This window comes from Sciurus vulgaris (assembly GCF_902686455.1).
Source record: "Sciurus vulgaris genome assembly, chromosome: 11".
Classification (NCBI taxonomy): domain Eukaryota; kingdom Metazoa; phylum Chordata; class Mammalia; order Rodentia; family Sciuridae; genus Sciurus; species Sciurus vulgaris.
The window spans coordinates 65,207,621-65,229,162 of record NC_136472.1 but is presented as its reverse complement, the minus strand read 5'-3'; the positions used below and the strand labels follow the sequence as shown (position 1 = coordinate 65,229,162).

The 21,542-nt window shown below is 36.9% G+C and overlaps 1 protein-coding gene across 3 annotated transcripts; it reads left to right on the top strand.

Annotated features, from left to right (window-relative positions):
* The first annotated feature begins 274 nt into the window (after window positions 1-274).
* ZNF215 (zinc finger protein 215) lies at window positions 275-19,920 on the top strand. Of its 3 annotated transcripts, none has more exons than XM_079105168.1 (7): window positions 275-489; window positions 2,751-2,840; window positions 7,771-8,347; window positions 10,677-10,762; window positions 12,003-12,135; window positions 12,439-12,534; window positions 15,039-19,920. In XM_079105168.1, the coding sequence occupies exons 3-7, from the start codon at window positions 7,969-7,971 to the stop codon at window positions 15,917-15,919; spliced, it is 1,575 nt and encodes a 524-aa protein (XP_078961294.1). In that variant the 5' UTR covers window positions 275-489; window positions 2,751-2,840; window positions 7,771-7,968; the 3' UTR covers window positions 15,920-19,920. The 3 variants fall into 3 exon arrangements, with proteins under 3 accessions (XP_078961294.1, XP_078961293.1, XP_078961295.1); XM_079105167.1 differs by having other exon boundaries at window positions 275-535; XM_079105169.1 differs by lacking the exon at window positions 2,751-2,840 and having other exon boundaries at window positions 275-535.
* Window positions 19,921-21,542: the final 1,622 nt, after the last annotated feature.

The window sequence follows — 21,542 nt, the reverse complement described above, 5'->3', positions numbered from 1 at the left end:
CTCTCATGGAAATTATGTCACTGTTTTCTGCTTCCAGGTAAATGGAGTCGGGGTTGGGAGACAGAAGGAAGGTTCTGGTCAGTTTTCACGGAAGGGGAAGGGAATCCCCACAAGTTTCCATGCATTTCTCCAAACCTCCCCAAGAGCAAGAAACAGTTACCAGCTTCAGACTCGCCCTACGGAGTGGGCGGGGCCTGGGGAGAGGTGGAGCCTGGGAAGGGGCGGGGCCGGAACGTTTCCGGTCCACGTTGGGACCCGGGCCGCGAGGGCTTCTGGGCGTTTTTCCAAGGCAGGTGCGCTTGCGCAAGACGGCGCCTGCGGGTGCGCTACTGCACTTTACCGGCAGTTGTGCGTTAAAGGACCAGGGGAAGCTAGGGATTCTTAATTGCCGCGTGATTACCGCCGCCTGCGACACGCACAGGCAGGACGGCGTCTTCTGCGCGTCTTGGAGAATCGACACAAACCGTAATTGAAGGGAGCCCCGGATAGGTGCGATGCTGGCGATTATCATGGGTTGCTGGCGGTGAGGACGCGGGTATGCGGAATTGGGAATCGCGCCTGACAAGTCCACGCGGAGCGTGCAGTTCTGAGCTGGTTGGCAGTTGCCGGCTTCCCGCCCTGCCCTCCGCGGCCTCTGCCCTGGAACTTGGAGGTGGGCGCCGGCTAACGGAGGGATGGAAGCGAGGACTGCCGAAGGGGTTAAGAAGTGCATTAGAGACCGAGGTAAAGGGGTTCGCAGAAGGAAAAAGAACTGCTGAGTTCTAGATCCAGTTCTGCTAAACCAGGGACTCGTCTTCACTGCTGGCCCCTCTGCCGGGCGCAGTCTCCAGAAGCGTAACCCCGTAAATAGATCACCTGTCAGCTGGTTATGGATCTCAGGCGAATGGCAAGTACGGCTAGATCAATTAACTGGAAAAGAGACGAGTTTTCTTTTGGTTAATTCCATCTTGCCTTGCTTTCCCAGTCAATCCTAACCACCCCGTAAGACGTTAAACCCTCTCAGTAGCTCACGTATTGTAGACATTCAATTTGCGAACCGCGCTGTTCTTTACCTGAGCTAATAACTCAAGGCTCTTCTTACCTTAAGCTACCTGCCCTATGACTTGTTCGATCAAAAACAAGACAGTACTGCCTCTCACCGACAGGTACCGCCTTTTCCCCATAGTTGGTGGCTGTTCACGTTCCTCGAAGCCATAAAATTCACCCAACTTGTTTCACCTGGTTCCATTAATCCAGCCCTCCAGGTTCTGTCTCCTGCGGGCTCCAGCCCCTCGCTTGCAGTGGTATTGGTTCCTTGTCTTTATTGTGAGTTTCAGGGTCATCCTCGGAGTTCTTTATTAAATACTTCAGAGTTTAAACTTAACGGTCTTTGGTTTTGCTTATTCTAGTGTTTGTTGCTTACTGACGTCTTAAGCTACTTGGTTATGCCGATTCCTTGAACCCTCCGTTCTCGACTGTTCCTCAGAAATGTTAAATGCAAGCATATCATTCTGAACATCCAGACTCTTTAATTAATTACACTACACTAATTTATTAATTTATGTTTTTAACTGATAAATTCCCTCCAGTATTTTTTGTTGTTTCTTTTCACTTTCTGAGTGGAATATTTATCTCATTCTTGCTTAATTAATTGTAAGGCTTTACCATTAGATTTTGATGTGCAAAAATTATCTTTAAATTTTAGATATTTTTACCATTGTACTTTTGATTCTGTTATTTTTAGAAGCAAAATTTTGAATTTCAGAGTAGTTGAAATTCTTTTTTCCAGTGTTTCCAATTGTTAATTCTGTTTGCATTATGATAATGTCTCTACTATTATTTACTTTTATATTTATTGAGGGTTTTCTTTTTGTAGTCTAGGAATAACTCTTGTAAACATTCTCATAGGTGCTTTAATAGAAACTACATTCTATCTGGTTTTACTTATTAAACTAAGCATATTACTTAGATCTACTGTACTAGGGATTTATGTTATCTCTTAGGAATTTAGAAAGTTGCCTAATCTCCTGTTTCTATTGTATCATTGGTGATTTCATTTCGCGCTTTCTAAGGATTTTGCTATAAATATGCTTCGTGTGTTATTTGATATTTTTCTTTTGTCTAATGCATTTGTGCTAATTTGGTGTGTGTGTGTGTGTGTGTGTTGCTACAGGTGGAACTCAGGGCCTCACATATGCTATGCAAGGTGCTTTATCACTAAGCTACATCCCAGCCCTCAATTCATTATGTATTTTAATTCACTATATCCCTGTATAATTTTTATTGTTATGTATTTGCCTGGTATTTTCTAGATCATTCCTTCCCCACCCTCAGCTTTGGAATTCATTTGTTTTAGATATCTCAAGTTTTTTTGTAGTTGAGTTTGAATTTTAATCCAATACATTTATTGTTAGGAATGGGTATCCTTGTTATTACTACCATGTTTTATGCTTCCCAGGTTTTTATCTTTGTTTTGTTTTTGACATATGATGTACATATAGTATGTGAGCATTCTCTCTTCCTTTCTCCCTCCCTCCCTTTCTCTCTCAATTTAAAAAGTATCTGGGTCCCTAGTTCATTCATTTGCTGGGACTGAATACCTCTTTCAGGACTATCCTGTCAGCCATATTTTAAATGTGAGAGATCTTATTCAATAATGGTTCTTTTTTCCCCAAGCATTGTGGTGTTTTTTGGTTGATTGGTTGGTTGGTTGGGTTGTTGTTTTGTTTTTTAAAGCTGGGATTGTATTTAAAATTTATCTTCTATGCCAGGTGGGACCACAAGTCCTCTAAGCAGCATTTTACCTACTGAACACTTGACTGAGCTAACTGCAACCTCTTTGTTTCGTGTGTCCTCATAAGGTGAGTGAGGAGTAATTTAATTTTAGAACAGGTAGACAACTTGCCTTCTAGAAGTTGGTGGTGGCCTGAGACAATATAATTGCACAAACCAAAATCAACTTTAAGAAGGCCTGATTGTGAAGGTAATGAATGTCAACAAGTGTGGCAGATTTCAGTTTGTTTTCTTAATTGTTGGCTTCAGCAGGTGAAAAAGGGGGAAAAGATGGATTTTTGTTAAAGGTTGGAGATGTGTGGGAATACCTTGAAGGGCTTCATTGCAGGAAGGACTTATTCAGGGTGGCTGGAAGTGATTGCCTGTTGGATGAGACCAAAAATGGCCCACTGTCCTCTCTCCCCCTAGGCTTTGGCCACTTGGATAATATCTTTCAAACCAAAAGGCAGCTGCCTCCATCCATGGCTTTCTGCTTGTTGTGGGGAATTCATTTGAGAACTTACATTCGTAGAGGAGAGGAGGCTGGGAATACTTTATTCATATTTCTTAAGTTTTTACTTAAGGGTTTTTTTATTGATCCAGGATACTACCTTTGATGTTAATGCCTTGTTAGGCTCCTCTTGGCTGTAACAGTTGCATACCCAGATACTCTTTTTTTTTTTTTTTTTTTTTATGACTTTGATAGTTTTGAGTATGGGTCGAATATTGTATAAGCGGCCCAATTGTTGGGGTTTGTCTGATCGTTTTCTCATAATTAGCCTGTGGTTATGGGTTTGAAGGAGGAAGATCACAGAGGTAAAATGCCATTTTCATCACATTGTCTTGAGTGTATGCTCTCAACATGATTTATCACTGTTGATGTTAATCAACTGACTGAGGTAGTGTTTGTCAGGTTTCTCCACTGTAAATTTACTTTCCTTCTATTCCGTGCTATATATACTCTTTGGAAGGAAATCACTGTGCATAGCCCACACATAAGAGGTGGAGAGTTACATTCTGTCTCCTGGATGGCCATCTGCTTAAATTTTTTGCAATTCTTCTGCTTAGAAGATTTGTCTTTTCTCCAATTATTCATTCAATAAGGTATGTATAGCAGTATGGCTTATGGGTGTTTTATAGTTTGAGTTGTAATCCAGTATTTAATTTCTTGTGTATCTAGTTCTAAATCAGTCATTTTTCCAAGAAGCTGATTCTTTTAAGAGAACTATAATAGATCTGGAAGGGGTGTCCTTGCTTCTAGGCTTATTCAGCTGCAAGAGCAAGGACATATCTGTGTTTATACTAACCTGTTATATACATATAACTGTAAATATTTCTGTATGTAACCATCTTCATCTAAGTTATGCCAATCACATGTTCATAATTATGTCTCCAACTCTAATCAATTACTTCATGAATCATCCTAGCCTGTATCCCTTGATTATTTGTAAATTCCTACTTAAATATCAAACTGGTCTACCATCTCCCTCCTATTTATTTGTTAATTTCCAGTATACACATATGCTAGCATCAGAATTGTTAACCTGTACCCCTGTGGGAAATCTTTTTATCAACTAGAATGCAATGCTGTTGTATGTTTTTCTTGTCTCTGATGTTATAGATTACACTTATGTTCAAATTTTAACAAAAAGTCATAGTCTCAAATGTTCTCTTGCCCTTTTTTAAGTATTGTGGGTTATTTTTTTCCCTTCTGGCTGTCTTTTCATAGGCCTCCAGGTATCCTTTCCTAACTTTGTTCTCTTAATATTTTTATGTTGAATAATGATTTGTTGAGGTGGGCATTTCCAGTAGACAGGGCCACACAAACTTTTGACCAGTGTGTAAGGTATACTAACATTTAGTCATACCCGTAGGTGTATGATAATCTATTGAATGCTTAGCATGTACCAAGAAGTGAGATGAGTTATTTTAATCCCTGTAATTCAATCAGAGAGATATTGTTATCCACTGTACTGGTGAGAAAACTCAAGCTTGAGTTAGAATAATTTGCTCAAGTTTTTACATCTGGAATTTAAACTCACAATGGTATGATTTCAAAGTATGTTCTTTATTCCTATAGCAAAGGTTCTTAATCTCAGAATTGTGGACATTTTGGGCTAGATAATTCTTTGCTATAGGGAACTGTCCTGTGCATTGGAAGATGTTTAGTAGCATCCCTGGCTTCAGCCCACTAACTGACAGTAACAGCCTCCAGCTGTAGCAACCAAAACAGTTTCCAGACATTGCCAAATATCCCGTTAGCAAAATCTCCATTGACCTAAAAGATATAATAAAAGTGACCCCTGAATGGTAGATTGCATCTGGATTAGGAGAACTATACATCTAATAGCTGTATCTGGACTTCTGTGAATGAAGTCACTCCTGTAGTTTGGCAGGCTGTTTGGGGATTGTTAAAGGAGATTTTGGCTCCTGTGGGGAAGGCTTTTCAGTCAAGGTGCTTCCTGTATGGCCTCTGAGTCCTATCTCAAGATCCTTGCACTTGAGGTATATTCTTGAGTACTGTCACTGAAGAAAAATCTGTTACTCCTCTGCTACCAAGCTATGTCTTTTACCTTTTGAGTCAGTTGTAACCAAATGTGATAATTTCATGAGTCTTAATATTTATTTGAATCTAAGACCCCCCCCTTTGGCATTGCGTTCTGGCCCATCGTTACAACTTAACATGAAAATTACAGTCTGAGAATACACTTTTGTATTTATCCCTACTAATGAAATGGTTTGTGGATTTTTTTTCCTAGAATATTTTAATAATTGTCTTATTGTCTTAATTTCTAGTCCTGTTGCCAGTTTTTCACTTATATAACTTCATTGGTATTTTAATGAGAAGTTGGGAAGACATCTATATAGTCTGAAGCCTTAACCTTAATATCCTGTCTTAAAATTTGCTTAGTTTTTAATGAATTGTTTTCTAATAATCAATCTAATTGAAATCAAATTATGATGTTTTCTTAAGATCAAAATGCCATTACCTTTATCAGTTGTTTTGAGATATCTTTTTATCTGTTTCTCTGTCTTGGGGGTGTGTTTGAGGGGCAGAGAAAGCATATTTTCGTATTTTTTTGAACCTATATTTTTTCTATTGGTTCATTATAATTATGCTTAATAGTGCATATTCACATATGTACACAATAGAACAATATAATTTTGTCAGTTTCATTCCCTAGTACTCCCCCATCCCCTTCCTTAATTCTACTGGTCTTCTTTCTGTTTTCCTGAAATTCCCTCTTTTTTATTTTCATTTTTTTTCTTGTTCCTCTGTAGCTTCCAGAAAGCAAAGGATCCTTAATTTTTTTTGAGTTCTGCTTATTTCACTTAATTTAATGCTTTAAAATTCTGGCCATTTTCCTGAAAATGACATAATTTTATTCTTTGTCTAAATCTTCATTGTGCATATATATCACATTTTTTAACCCATTCATCCATTAAAAGACACTTAGGCTGGTTCAGTAATTTGTTGCAAATTATGTTGCTGTAAACACAGGTATGCATATATCACTATAGTATGCTGACTTTAATTCTTTACGATAAATGCTGAGGAATGACATAGCTGGGTCATGTGGTGGTTCCATGCTTTTTAAGGAACCTCCATCCTGAGATCCATAGTGGTTGTACAGATTTATAACCCCATCAGTAGTGTGAAAGTGTTCCTTTTTCCTCACATCCTCTCTAGCATTTGTTATTATTTGTATTCTGAATGACTGCCATTCTAACTGAAGGGAGATGAAATCATAATGTAGTTTTGATTTGTTTTAAATATTTTTTAGTTGTCGATGGATCTTTATTTTAATGTATTGCTGAAGGTAGAACCCAGGGCCTCACGCATGCCAAGTAAGCGCTCTACCATTGAGCCACAACCCCAGCCCCATAATGTGGTTTTGATTTGTATTTTCCTGATTGTTAAAGATGTTGAACATGTTTTCATATATTTGTTAACTATTTGTATTTCTTCTTTTGAGAGTGTGTCTGTTTAGTTCATTTGCCCATTTATTGGTTGGGTTATAGGGAGAGTTGTGTTAAGTTTTTTGAGTTATTTATATATTACAGATATTAAACCTATGTTGGAAGAATAGCTGGCAAAGATTGTCTTCCATTATCTTCATACTCTTAATTGTATCATTAGCTGTAAAAAAAGCTTTTTGATTTGGTGCCATCCCATTTCTTAACTGAATTTTAACAGTCCTTTGAGGAAATTGTTGCCTGAGCCTGTATATTGGAATATTGACCCTGCATTTTCTTCTACAGTTTTTGGTCTACTTCCTAAGTTCTTATCCATTTCAAGTTGAATTTTGTGCAGGTGAGAGATAGAGATCTAGTTTCATTCTTCTACATATGGATAACCAGTTTTTCTAGCACTATTTGTTGAAAGGTTTGTCTTTTCTCCAATGTATGTTTCTGGCACCTTTGTCAAGAATCAGATGACTGTATTTGTGTCTGAGTCTCCTTTTTGTTCCATTAACACGTGTCTCTTTTTATTCCAGTACCATGAAGTTTTACAAAGAATTTCATTGATAGTTGATGGGGATTGTCTTGAATCTGTAGATCACTTGATATGGCCATTTTAACAATATTAATTTTGCCTTTCCATGAATGTGAATGTGTGAGGTCTTCGAATTTCTTTGTTCAGTATTCTATAATTTTCATTGTAGAGATCTTTCACCTCCTTGGTTAGATTTATTCCTAGGTATTTTGCTTATTTTTTTTTTAGGTTATTATGAATGGAATTATTCTCCAGATTTCTTTTTCAGTGAATTCATTATTGGTGTATAGGAAAACTATTAATTTTTTTGTATATTTATTTCTTTATATCCTGCTACTTTATTAGCTCTAAAAGTCTTCTTGAGTTTTTTCCATCCTCTAAGTATGGAAAACAAAAATGAAAGAAAATTCATAATGTTTATTTTTCTTTGGTAATTTTAAGAATATTTTTTACTTATTCTATTTTTTAACAATATGCTTATAAATGTTTACTATCTATGGGTCAAATTTGTCTCTTTTCAGTCTCTTGAGAAACTGAATATTGGTTCTGTGGCTGAAGCTCCTGGAACTCTTCTTACTATGATGTTATCTGGTTCAAATCATACTACCTGTAGTAACAGGTTCTTAGCCAAAGCCTAAAATGTACTGGAATCCTCTGTTAGGACAGATTTGAACTACAGCAGGCATTCCGTTTAGAAAAATTCAGCTCTGAACAGGTTGATGGCTATCTCAAAACCCCAACACCTGACTCTGCAAGAACAAAGTGAGATCCTGAGAACAGAAGTGTCTTGGCAGCAGGAAACCCTCACTGCTATGGAAACATGTGACTCTGAGGCATCTCGTCAAAAATTTAGACATTTCCAGTATTCAGAAGCATCTGGGCCCCATGAAGCCCTGAGCAAACTCTGGGAGCTCTGTCTTCAGTGGCTGAGACCAGATATTCATTCGAAGGAGCAAATCCTAGAACTTTTGGTACTGGAACAATTCCTGATAATCCTCCCTGAAGAAGTCAGGGCTTGGGTAAATTTACAGCATCCCAAGAATAGCAAAGATGTGGTGACTCTCATAGAAGATGTGATGGAAATGCTCAAAGACAAAGGTGAGAATTTAGAAAATTATAGGTAAAGTAATTGAACTTCCAATATTAAGAAAAGCTGTCTTTTCTCTCTTGCTTTATTAGGATTTTCTGTTACTCCATTAGGAAACCTGAACATTATTTAAGCAATAGAAACAGAGCATTTGATCTCTCAGATTGGGTAGGGGGATAACACTGTTTGGTTTGCCTTTTAAAAATACAATGTAGCCAGGTGCAGTGCCCCACACCTGTAATCCCAGTGGCTTAAGAGGCTGAGGCAGGAGGATCTCAAGCTCAAAGCCAGTCTCAGCAACTTAGTGAGACCCTGTCTCAAAATTGAAAAAGGGCTGGGGATGTGGCTCAGTGGCTCAATCCCTGGTACCAAAATAAAAAGTGTAGAACCAGGGGTTGGCAAAAATAGGGACCACAGGCCAAATATTTTAGACATGAAATTTTATTGGAACATAACCATCCATTTCCCTATATTTTGTCTGGTTGCTTTCGTGCTCTGGCCAGAGTTGAGTAATTATGGGAGAGATTGTATTGCCTGCAAAACATAAAATATTTCTATCTATTCCTTTAGAATAGGAAATGTATACCAACTTCTCATGTAACAGGGTTACATGAGGGTTCTGAAAATAGGAAAATGAATTAAATTCTTCTAATAAATTATGTATTAGAGAATGCAGGTACATTAGCAAAACAGAAGAGTTTAAGCCTAAAGGAATTATTGACGATAAAATGTGTTAGTAGGATGAGGTCTGATACACACTCATGTGCTCTGGCTTGTATGAATGGGATAAGTAGTGAATTTTGTGTGTGTGGAGAAGATAATACATTATGTGGTATGTTGAATTTTAGGTTCCTGTGGGACATCCACAATTTAAAAGTAATATGTAGTTAATGGTACAACTTTAAGTGTTCAAAAAGATTTGGAAACATAGATATGAGCTAGAAGTAGGAGAAATACAAATCCTCAGGGAGCATCAATATTTAAGAGCTAGTCCAGATCTAAGTACCAGTTACAGTAAGTATAGAGGCTAGAGGGACATGTTAAACTATACCATGTTAATGCCATTAGTAACATCCAAACTGTGAGAAACTACAAGACAATCCACTTTCTAAGAGGGCAGAAATATTTTAGAGATTAAAAAAAACCTAAAAGATGTGTAACCAGTCTTGGGAATGTCTGGACCTTATAAGACATGGACAACTGACAGGATATTTGACAAGAAATTATTTCCATGGTTATCTTGGCATCATAGTCCTATTTAGTCCTTATCTAGAAAAAAATATATAAATTGAACTGAGAAAAAGAACACAAACCAGATAAGCAGGCTAGAAAAGAATAATGAAATGAACCAAGAGAATTGACCTTTTGAGCTAAGAAAGAAGTCTTCAAGAAAGAAACGTTCAGTAATAGTACAACAAAAAGTTCCTAAATAAGTATTAAAGAAAATTTAGTGAAATTGATAATTATGGAGAAATTTTAAGCTTTAGTTTGAACAGTTTCAGTGGAGTTGGGGTGATTATTTATAGTAGATTGTATTACATTTTTATTACTACTACTGCCAACTCTATTTTCTTTAACAGTGTTAAAAATCCATTATCATTACATAAGACATTTTAACATTTTAACATTAAAATAGAGCCCTTGAAATTGAACAAACTTAAAATTGTAACAGACTTACCATGTTGTTTCTGTTTTTTCTCATTTCACCCTGAACCAATAAAGACTTCATCTCTCTATAGTCTGACAGTTGAGGATTACCAGTATAACTCATGGATCTTGGAGAAACTTTAGTATAGTAGCCTGTGGGTGTACTTCTTACCAAAAGATTGGAGAAGAGAATTAGTTGCCTTAGATTGTTTTACCATGAAAGAATCAGTAGTTCAAAGTGACCAGATTGCCTAATCTATGCAGCTTAATAGAAAACAACTCTTAAATAGAAATTTCCTTAGTATGTCTGACGAGTGATTGATTAGATAAAATATTTTTAGCTCCAAATAGAATTAACACCCTGGGATAGCTGTTAGGTTTTAGTTATGATGGGATCAAATTTATTTTTTTTTAATCTTTTATAAACACAGGTAAGGTCTCAAAATATTATCTTGGTCCTCTTCACTCCGATCCAATAGCTCACAACCCCTGGTGGAATATCAGAATCACTGTTGGAAGTTTTCAAAAATTAAAATCTATAATCTTATCCTCTACCCTTGGGGATTCTAATTGCTAGAAGGGCCCAACATCATGATTCCTATGATTAACATGCTAAAACTACTACTATAATCATTAAATTACTTCAGGGCAAAACTTCTCTTCCCCCCTAATATTTTCCTTCATCTTCCTCAGGTATACCCTGCAAGAACTGTGTCCTTCAGAATGGGAGCACAAGGGAGGAGAAGGTGGAAACTGACTCACTAACAGGGAAGCCACAGGTGAATTATGCTCGCACTCTTTGCTAGAAATATATGCCCTTTTTAACTATGACCTGCTTTTACTTTTTTGTCTTTAAACTTTTGTCAAACATGGTTCTATCTAAGGGCATTATTCTCTTATTCCTTCATAAGACATTGGACCTTTTTTAGTTGGTGATCTAGAAATATTTCCTGTAGCCTCATACACTCTTCGTGCATCTGTTCCTCAAGAAGATAGATAATATTTAAAGCTATAGAGCCTAAAATAGAAAGTTTAGAATTAAAAGTTAAGGGTGTTCAAGAGTAGAATCCTGAGCAATGTTGTTTACTATACAGGAGAAGAAACCCCAGAGAATACTGAAAACAAAGGTACAGAGGAAAATTAGAAAACTGTGGTATCACCAAGACCAAAGTATGAGAATATTTAAAGGAAAAATGTTTTAAAAAGTCAGAGTAATACAACCTAAGCAGTGTCTATTTACTTATCATGGAGAAACTAATGTGCATAGGAACAGGAGCCAGGTTGTGTTGGGTTTTGGCAAGAAGAAAAGGTGAAGAAGTAGAGTTAATGTAGACAACTTTGTAGTCACAAAGACACTCTGAAGGAGAAGGAGGGAAGAGATGTGTGTATTTCTGCATGACTAATGTTGCCAATAAGGACAAGATTGAGGGTGCTGGAGAGACGAGAGAATTTATTCACCAAGAGCTATTTGAAAATATGATTGGTCAATTAAAAAAAAAAAAACCCTTCTTTGTGGAGATTGTATTCTAGTAGAGGTATACAGGTAAATACAAGCTAGTAGGATAATTTCAAATAGTAATAATTATTATAAAACATAAAAACCAAATGGAGTAGAGATAAATAAGTAATCAGACAATCTTGTCAGTCTGTCAGGGTGACTCTGAGCTGTGACACCTGAATAAGAAGGTGTTAGACTGCATTTCTCAATTAGAGAAAATGCCCTATCTCTTTCAGCAGGGCTTATGTTTTTGTTACAATTTCCCCTTGAATCTGCCTTAAACTTTTCCTGACCTGAGCTTTTGTGTACATTCTTGGTACTCTGTAATAATTTTGTTCCATACATGTATATTTGATGGACCCTTACTACAACTTCATATTCATCACTTAGAACCCTAAACATTGTTCTATTGTTCTGTTTCTTATATAATCTGACTTCTACCTTGTTCTCTCCAAATTCATCCCTTTTCTGGTAATATTTTTGGAGTGACCTTTGATTAAAAAAGAACTTAAATATTTTAGGAACCATTGACATTCAAAGATGTGGTTGTGGAATTCACCAAGGAAGAGTGGGAGCAGCTGGACCCTGCTGTAAAGAACCTTTACAGGGAAGTGATGCTGGAGAACTATAGGAACCTGAATTCACTGCATAAAGGTGGTTTCTGTGTATTTGTCTACTCTACTAGTGATCTCTTTTTCTACTGTGAAAAGCTATAGGACTGGTGGAGTTGTTACCTTTGGTTCTGGGTTCAGGTTTCCTAATATACTCTGAGCACAATAGCATGTTTTCCTACTCTGTCTGGTTGAAAGTCCTTTTCTATGTGTAGCCAGAAATACACAGACATGCTTTTCTGGCCTTCTCCTTCAACAGCTTAGCCTACTGTGTTTTCTTCCTTATAAAAATGTGTGAAAAGTCCTATATGGTTTTTGTTGTCATTTTTATTTTCCCTATGGACAGCTCATCCATTTTCCAAACCAGGTGAGATCCCCAAATTGGAGAGTAAGAAGGAAAGATGGATAATGAAAGGGGAAGTCCCAAGAAGGACCATTTGGGGTAAGAACCAGGCAGATATGATGTATTTGTAAGAAGCTACTGTTTATTAAACCCAGAGACAGTGTACGACCTGCCTTTGAATTATTAGCTGGTGTAATCAAAACTACATAAAAATATATCGTTGCCTTTAATTCACAGATTCTCTTTCCTGGTCTCAAAATATTGTCATGGGTAGGACCACAACTTAAAGCTGAGTGGCTTGGGGCAACCTTTGTGCTAGTTTCCTCACCTGTAACTTAAAGTTGATAATAGTAGCTCCCTCCAGGTTACTGGTGAGGATTAAATGAGTTGATACATGTAACACACTTAGAACATTGCCTGGTACATGGTAAGTGCTAAATAAACAACCATTAGTTGACCTAACGTTGAATGTTATTCTTCCTTTTAAAGAAAACAAAACTTCACTTTATGATAGAGGGACTTGTAGTAGTCATCATTTTTCCTTCTTTGTAGAACTTCTTAACTTGTCCTTTGACTCCCTGCATCATTATAACCTATTCTTATTAATGCTTTGTAATAGTGTAAAACTATTGTGAGATTAATTAAATTTTAGCATGTATAGAAAAGCATAAAGGGCAGTATCATTCATTCCCCAGAGTCACACAGTATTAACGTGTTGGTTTTGGATCTTTTTTCAAGCCATTTCTTTGTTATGTATCTCTGTGATTTCTGAAAATTTCTTCCTAAATTATGGAATAGTTTTCAAATTTTTTCCAAAAATCAGCAAGAATGTATCATTTTACATCCTGTTGTTTTCACCTATTGTATCATGACCAGTCACCTCTTTTACCAAATAAACTAAGAAAATGTGCTTTCTGATTCACATTTCTGATTACACATATCATAATATAGTTAATCACTTGCTCCACTGTTGGGTATTTAGGTTGTTCCAATTTTTCAAGCATTAACTGATGATTTCATAGTATAGACCTATTACATGAGAGTGATTTTAAAAAATAGGTGTGAAAAAGTTACCTGAAAAATGAGTTGTACAAATATGAAAACAACAAAGATTTAGGGAAATAGAGTTTTGAATGGTGCTATTAAATACTGCTACAACAATTAACGGTTTTAGTTATCTGTTGTTTCTAGCAAATGACACCAAAACAATCATTTTATTCTCAGATTTTCTGAGTTGACTGAGGAGTTCTTAAGTTCCACTAGATGTTGCCTGGGGATGCAGTGTCCTAGGGGTTCCAATGAGATAGAGTGTCCAAAATAGCACATGACATGATTGGAAGTTGATACTGACTGTCTCTGGGAACATAGTTGGTCCTGTGGACACAGCACCTACACATGACTTGAGGTTTGGGCTTGAGGTTTTGAGCATGGACACCAGGTTCTCAGAGAGGAAGCATCCTGAGAGGAATCAGAAGCTATCAGTCTATTAAAGATTAGGTCAAGAGGTGGCATGATATCACTTCTACAATCTTCTGTTTGCTAAGCTGACACAGGATCAGGGCTCTACTTGTGTATGAGAAAAATGGCAAAGAATGTGCACCTATGTTGATCTGTGATAGTCTGTCCTCTGTCCACAAATCATCCATAACCTTCCCCCTTATAAAATATATGTATACACTCTTTCCCAAGACCCCAAGAGCCTCTTCTTATTATCAGACGTAAACTTCAGAATCTCATTGTCTAAATTGGGTGTAGGTTTGAAAGTGGTTCCTCTCTCTTCTCTGAAGATCTGTGTCTTAAAATGACAAGTTGCCTGCCCCCACACCCCCATCTACATTGGTGAGACAGTGAAATGAAAAATGTATTAATACTCCATTGTATATTCCTAGGCTCTACTCAGGAGATTGATTTAATACTCTAGCTTGGGTATGGTGCAAATGATAATTTCTGCTTTAATCTGGCTGAATTGATAAATATATATTTGACAGAGTTGGCAGTATTAATGGGGCTGATTTGAGGTAAAAGTGGAATATCTTTGGGGGCCCAGAGGGAACATGTAGGGGTTTCTGATCCCTAGAGCATTCCAAGTTCAGGTACTAGCTCCTTTCTCAAGATGTCTCCTGGTTACAGCATCCTGGGTTTAGGTGGGAGATGAGGTGATATTCTATACAAAGTGAGGCTGCTATTGCAGCTGGAATTGCCAAGCATTTACACCAGTAAGAGTTTGCTGGCACTCTTTCACCTTTACCCCTGCAAAAGAGAGACTTCTCCCCCAGCTGTGGCATATGGCAGGATGTTTCCTTTCTCTTGACCTGGGTCTCTGAATCTTACAAGGTCCCAGCTTTCTCTTATTGATTTCCAGTGTTCTTCCATGGTCACTCACTTCAAAATGCAACTACATGGTGACTTTGGTTTTCTTAGTGGAAGAGGATATGAATACGGGCTTCCCTATTCAACCATCCATCTTCTGTAGTATCTTTACTGCTTATTTCCATTCTGCATTTAAGACCAATGATACACGCATATACCATTATGTGGATTAGCTTCTCCTTCCTCACTAAGCAGTTTTACCTCATTTTATCTAATTTTGTATTTCTTTTCAGACCTGGAAACTGTTAAAGAAGGTCAAGATTCAGTCCCAAAGCAGAGGGTTTCTATAGAAGAATTATCCTGTGGAGTAATTATGACAAGGTTTACCAAAAGTGAACATCATTTCTTAGAAGGCTGGAAAAGTGAGGGTTGGTTACTTGGAACCCAGAAAAATCAGAACATGAGTTTGATGCAAGAGGCTTTCATTCATAAAACTGCCTGTACTGAAGAGGGAGATTCTGAATGTAGTGAAAATAAGAAAAACTTTAAGTCACTTAGCTCTATTTGGGATATACAACAGGGAATTCCTATGGAAAAGGGTCCCACAAAAGAACACAAGTTTAAAACTAATTTCAAATTCAATTCAGAATCAGTGGGTAAGCAACATTTAGAATATAATGAATGTGGAAATGCCTTGAGTCTAAGTACACATATTATTCAACCCCAAAAAAGTCACACTACAGTGAATTTCTACGAATGTCACCAATGTGGAAAAGCCTTCAGCCGGACTTCATCTCTCATTCGACATCAGATCATTCACACTGGAGAGAAACCCTATAAATGCAGTGAATGTGGGAGATCGTTCAACCGAAATACAAACCTTATAAAACACAAAAAAATTCACGCTGTGGCAAAGACTTATGAAGACAATAAATGTGGAAAAGCCTTGTGTAAGAGTGAAGACAGTAACAAAAACCCAAGACTCCATTCTAGAGACAGTCCTTTTGAATGTGTTGACTGTGGAAAATCTTTCAACCGCAGCTCTTCCCTTATTCGACATCAAATGATTCATACAGGAGAGAAACCATTCAAATGTAAGGACTGTAAGAAAACCTTCAACAGACATTCAAACCTTATTAAACATCAGAAACTTCACACTAGAGATAAATCCTGAAGAGGAAGAAATACTAGATTACCTTCAGTCAGAGTGCAGAACTCATTCAGCATCCATGAATTTATGCTAGAGGGAATCCCATGAATGTAAGAAAACATGTGTCACAGATTATTCTTTAAATGATGTAACAGTTAATATTGGGGAAAAATCTGCTTGAGGGATCTTTTCCAGATTCCCAAATGAAGCCACAAGGGTTTGAAGGTAAGACAAAAGACTAGTATAGTAGCATGTTTTTGATTATTTTGATGTAACCCTCACCTTTCTGTAGTCCTTAAATAGAATTGTAGCATACCTGTGTTTACCTGATTTATTAATGAAGTATCTATTAGGGAGAAGCCAAACAATATTGTTGATGATATTTAATATCAACTCTTGGTCCTTAAAAGGACATACATGCGCGCACACACACACAAAGAGCTTTTGAGGATATACAAGGACTCAGTGGGAAAGAGCACAGTGACAGGCTGTTCCTCCACCCTTGACAATATCCTTGGCAACTAGAGGGAGAAACTTATCAATTGCAATTGGAGATGGGTGTCATTTTGTTCTGTTATACGTATTTTGTTCTGTTAAAATCTGCATTTGTTTTAAAAAGTACTTTGTGAGATCTAGGAGAAACATCCATAGCCTTAGGTCTGCCATTCATTCCAGACATTCTGAGGTCAATAAAGTGTCCTACTGCTCTATCTGTGCACCAGAAATGTGTTTACTATAAGCTACCTCAGGGTCCCAAATGGTTTCTTGAGCCAAGAAGCATGTCTTAATCTACCCAAAGTGATTGATACTGGAGACCATCCCAATAAATAATGATGGTAGCTTTTTGTCAGATTTCCAGACTAATAGAAAAGTCAAATCTCCCTCTATCACTCTCTTATAGTATTCTCTTACAAATATATTTGTAAAATTACATGCAGAGCCCACCAGTTAATCCAGATAATTTCCTTATCTTAAAATCCTTAATCAATATACAAAGATTTTTTTTTACATATACAGCTTTTTGTTTTCTGGGCTTTTTTTTTTTTTTTTTTTTTTAACATTCACAGGTTCTAGGGATTAGTGGGTCTGGGTATCGTTGGGGCATAGGGATATTGTTTAGCTCCCTACTGCTATAACAAATTACCACAAATTAAGCAACTTAACACAAATGTGTCATAGATCTTCAGGATGTAAGTCCAACATGGGTCTTATTGGACTAAACTCATATGTCAACAGGCTGTGTTCTTTCTTGGAGTTTCTGAGAGAGAATCCATTTCTTTGTGTCTCCCAAACTTCTAGAGGTACTCATATTATTTGGCCTGTGGCTCTTCCTCCATCTTCACAGCCAGCAATGTTGCCCTCTTCCATAGTAACATCTTTCCCTGACTAGCTCTCCTCTCCCACTTCTAAGGACCTTCTGAATAAATCGAGGCCCCTCAGAAAACCCAAGATAATCTCTGTAAAATTCTCCAATAACTGTAATATCTGCAACTTTAATTTCCTTTTTCCATGGAATTTAACTTATTCTCAGGTTCTGGGATTAGGACATGGAAACTGTTAGTGTGCTATTGTTCTTACCACAGTACACCTCTGTTATTTGTGCTAACAAACCATCCCAGAATTAAGCCTAGGCCTGTGTTTTCCCTATTGTCTAATGGATAGGAGAATTAAGCTTCAATGGGAACACAATGCAGTTTTTTATTTCCTGTACTCATATCTGGTTAGGAGTTAGATCCTAAACTCAAAGACAAAGTCAGTGAAAGGCTTTAGAAGCCCTACTTGTTTTCTTTTTTTAAATCAGGAATTTCTCAAATAGTCTAATTGAAAGATTATGCGCCATTAACAAAACTTAACCCAGTGAGACCAGATCCCTATATTTTTTCAGTATTGCATTTATGTGCAGCATCTTCTGAGCAGAGACCACTGCCTCATCCTTGAATGTCATTGGCTCATAAAATAGCAAACATTCCTGCTAACAGTGACTCCTCTGAAAACATGAGAAAGGAGTTTTGCAAACTAGGATAAGTAGAGAGGAGAAATAAGATGTTGCTCTGACCTTTGATGAGACATTTGGAAATCAAATTTTGTGTTATACCATGCAAAATAGACAAAAGGTGGTACTATAGTTAACCACTCTAAAAAACAAGGTTAGAGTCAAATGATTTCTCACACCATTAGACAAAATATGATAGTATATGGCAGAGGGTCGAAATGGTCTTAGAGGTCTTCAAACTACATGCCTTCCCTATCTTACCATAACAAGTATACATGGGTGTTTTGTATTTTTTTTTCCATTGGGTTATATGATAAAAGAGCAAAATACAAATAGAAAACTTGGATACATTAAAATATGGAAAGTCATAAGTCCTTGAAAGATTTCACAAAGTGTAGAATTAACAACAGTATTGTAGGAATAAAAGATTTCACAGTAATGGACCATAAAAAGTGAATATTATTTATTTAGGTAGTAGGAATAGCTATCCAAATAGTGGGTAAAGAACAAAGTAGATAAATCTCTTGATGGTAAAGGTTATATATGTAGGCTACAATAAGTTTTTCTAAAAAGTATTCATCTCCCCACCAATTACACTCCCCGAGTAAACATTATTATTGATGTTTCTTTCCAGGAATTTTTAACACATGTAAAATATATAGAGAGAGAAAATAGATCAGTGGTTGCCTAGACATGAGGGATGTAAGTGGGATTAACTATAAATAGACACCAGGGAACTGTTTGTAGTAGTAGACTATCTGAAAACTGGATTGGGACAGGGTTTGTACAACTCTATAAGCTTACTAAAATCAACTATATTCTGATAGTAGATGGACTGTATATAAATTGTACCTCATTGAGGCTGTTAAAAAATAGGCATTCATATATCTTTGTGTATTAAACTACATGAGATCATATGTTCATACTGTTGTACAATGTTTAGACCATTTCATATGTAGGTTTTGTAACTTTGTTATATAGAGAAACTCCAATTTTAAGCCATTTCCTCTTGACATGTACTTTTGTTTCCCACTTTTGGTTCATACAAAGTATGGTGCAGTAAATATAAACATATCTTTGTACAATCAAACATCTCCTTAAAATAAATTCCTAATAATGGAAGTTCTGGGCCAAAAGTGTAAGAAAATTTAAACTTGTGGCAAACATTACCCAACTGCCTTTGAGAAAGATTGTCTCATTGTGTATTCCCTACAGGGCATATCATTTTCTGATTTTTTATATATTTTGCACTTTAAGAAAGTACAATAGAAGTTACAGATATATATTTTTTTAATCTTCTGGCTGATGTATAATAAAATAGAAAATATCTTGGCACAAGAGTCATATTAGAGCTGCTCATAGGATTGTAATAAAGTCTGCAGGAAGCATGCCTCAGAGCTTCTCACCAGAAATCTTCACAGGACCCTTCTCTCCATCCCACCAAGTCTCATTTCTACTTGGGTTCAGTCTCCAGATAGTTTCTTTCCATATATTTATGAAAATAGTCACTGTACTGGAATAAGTGTGCATCACCCAAGGTTAGCAATTCCACTTCAAAGAAAAAAAAAAAAAAATGCCTCCTCCAAAAGTTCACTTAATACCAGAAAAGGACTCAAATTCATTTTGCTTGAGTGATACCCTCACACCTTTGGCACTGTGACCAGCCATGAGTTATTTTTATATCCTCAAGTTTAAAGGAGAAGAAATGGAGGTGGATAGTTCCTCAAGGGATATAGGGATAGTAGGGGTAATATAATGTCCATAATATAGTGTCTTTTGTCAAAAAAAAGTTTAATTTTCACCCAGTCAAGATCAGTGATAACTTGTGACTGATAAAAGTTATGTGATTCTTAAAATGTTTACCTACTCAATAAATATTAAAACAATTTATCTTTCACTACTGCCAAGTATCTAGTTTGTTATAAAACTGCAAACATTATTTAGAGGTACTCAGAGTGCTTAGGGAATGGGAAGTTTTAAATTTAAATAGGATAGGAGGAAGAGCCTCTGATAAGGTAACATTTGAGCAGAATCTGGGAAAGAAGTAGGAAGGACGGCTAGCAAGTGCAAAGGCCCTGAGGTGGTAATATGGCTGAAGTGCTGGAACACAACAGCAAGGACAGATTGGCAGGAGTAGAGTGAGAAAGTGGAAGCATAGTAGGAGATGCTTTCAAGATATAAGGCACCAGATCATGTACAGTTTTGTATACCATTATAAGTACTCAGAGTTGTCCATTACCTACAGTCTTTCTAGGACATCTTCATCATCTCAAGCCCCATAAACCATTAGCAGTCACTCCATGTCCTACCTTTCCCCTTCCTGCCTCCTGCTCTAGGCAAGCACTGTCTAGTTTGTTTCTAAGCATTTGCCTATTTTGGATATTCTATATGAATAGGAGATTTTATTTTTGAGTTGCATTTCAGGATAGTAAAGGTAGTATTTAAAATGTTAGAGAAAAGAAGTATTACACTAGTGCTGTTGAGAATCACTGCCCTGCACAGTGGACCAGCAGAGCGAACTGCTTTTCCTCTGGCAAGTTTCCCTGAGAATAACATGCAGGGAAACATGATCATTCTGAGCAAACTCACAAAAAGACCATAGAGACAGACAGACATGCCAGATATTGAAAGCCCCAGTATTTGTGGGTTTGTTTTTATTTTTAACCATTTTTTACTTTTTAGTTTCTGAAAATGCCAAGATGAGTGTAGATAATGATTAAATTTTAAGTAAATTTGGAGTTGTGACAATTCATAATCATGACATATTCTGTCCTATTAACTAGGATAAAATTATATCCATAACTTCCACCTCACCTGGACAGAGACAACACTAAAAGAAGCAGGACAAGAGATGACAAAATTGCAGCAAGTCGGGATGGCAGACAGCTTAATAGAAGAAATCAATCACATTTTGGCAAAACCGCCCTGATTTGTGTCTGGATTAGAGTAGGATGAGGATCAGAAAAGTATTTTGAAATCAGTCTTCCCTTGATGAGGCTTTAATGTAACTTTTCCCTTTATTATCGCCTAAATTTTTAACTTTGAAAAGCAACATAATAAAGTCTTTGGTGCAGGTTTCTATTCAGGCCCTGAGAGAAAGCTATCTCTTACGTGCATAACTCAGGCACTGAGAAAACTAGCTCTTACATGCATAACTGGCAAACAGTTTTCTCCTCCAAAATGCAAGAAATGGCCATCTCTAATCTCACCAGTTAACTTGTTGAGGGCAAGACTTGGGTTTCAAATTACACCTTAGAGAAAGTGAACAAGATAGATAGCTGAATTGAAGCTGGTGGAAACAAAATTATTGTTAGTTTTCTAGGGTCTTTAGTAAAATGGAGGACGAGATAGGCAGAAATGTTCACCACAAAACACTCAGGAGAGCTGGATAAATACAACATCTTGATGGTGCTGCTCTTTACTTGAGCCATTCTATCCAAGAAATCAGTTTTTTAAATCCCCCTTCACTTTTTTTTCTGCAAAGAACCAGATGATCACCTTGTTTACCTCTTATCAAGCCAGAGAGACCCTCCAAGTTCCCATTCTTTGCATCAGATTAGCTGAACTGTTTGTACTCCCTAACATCTGAACAAAATACCTGACCTCACCAAGCAGACTTCTTCCTCCAGTTCTCTGAAAGTTAGCCTACTTTTA

Coding starts and splice junctions, on each gene's coding strand:
- ZNF215 (XM_079105168.1), top strand. CDS start 7,969: ATGGCTATCTCAAAACCCCAACACCTGACTCTGCAAGAACAAAGTGAG. Junction 8,348..10,676: donor GGAAATGCTCAAAGACAAAG/GTGAGAATTTAG, acceptor CATCTTCCTCAG/GTATACCCTGCAAGAACTGT. Junction 12,136..12,438: donor CCTGAATTCACTGCATAAAG/GTGGTTTCTGTG, acceptor CCCTATGGACAG/CTCATCCATTTTCCAAACCA.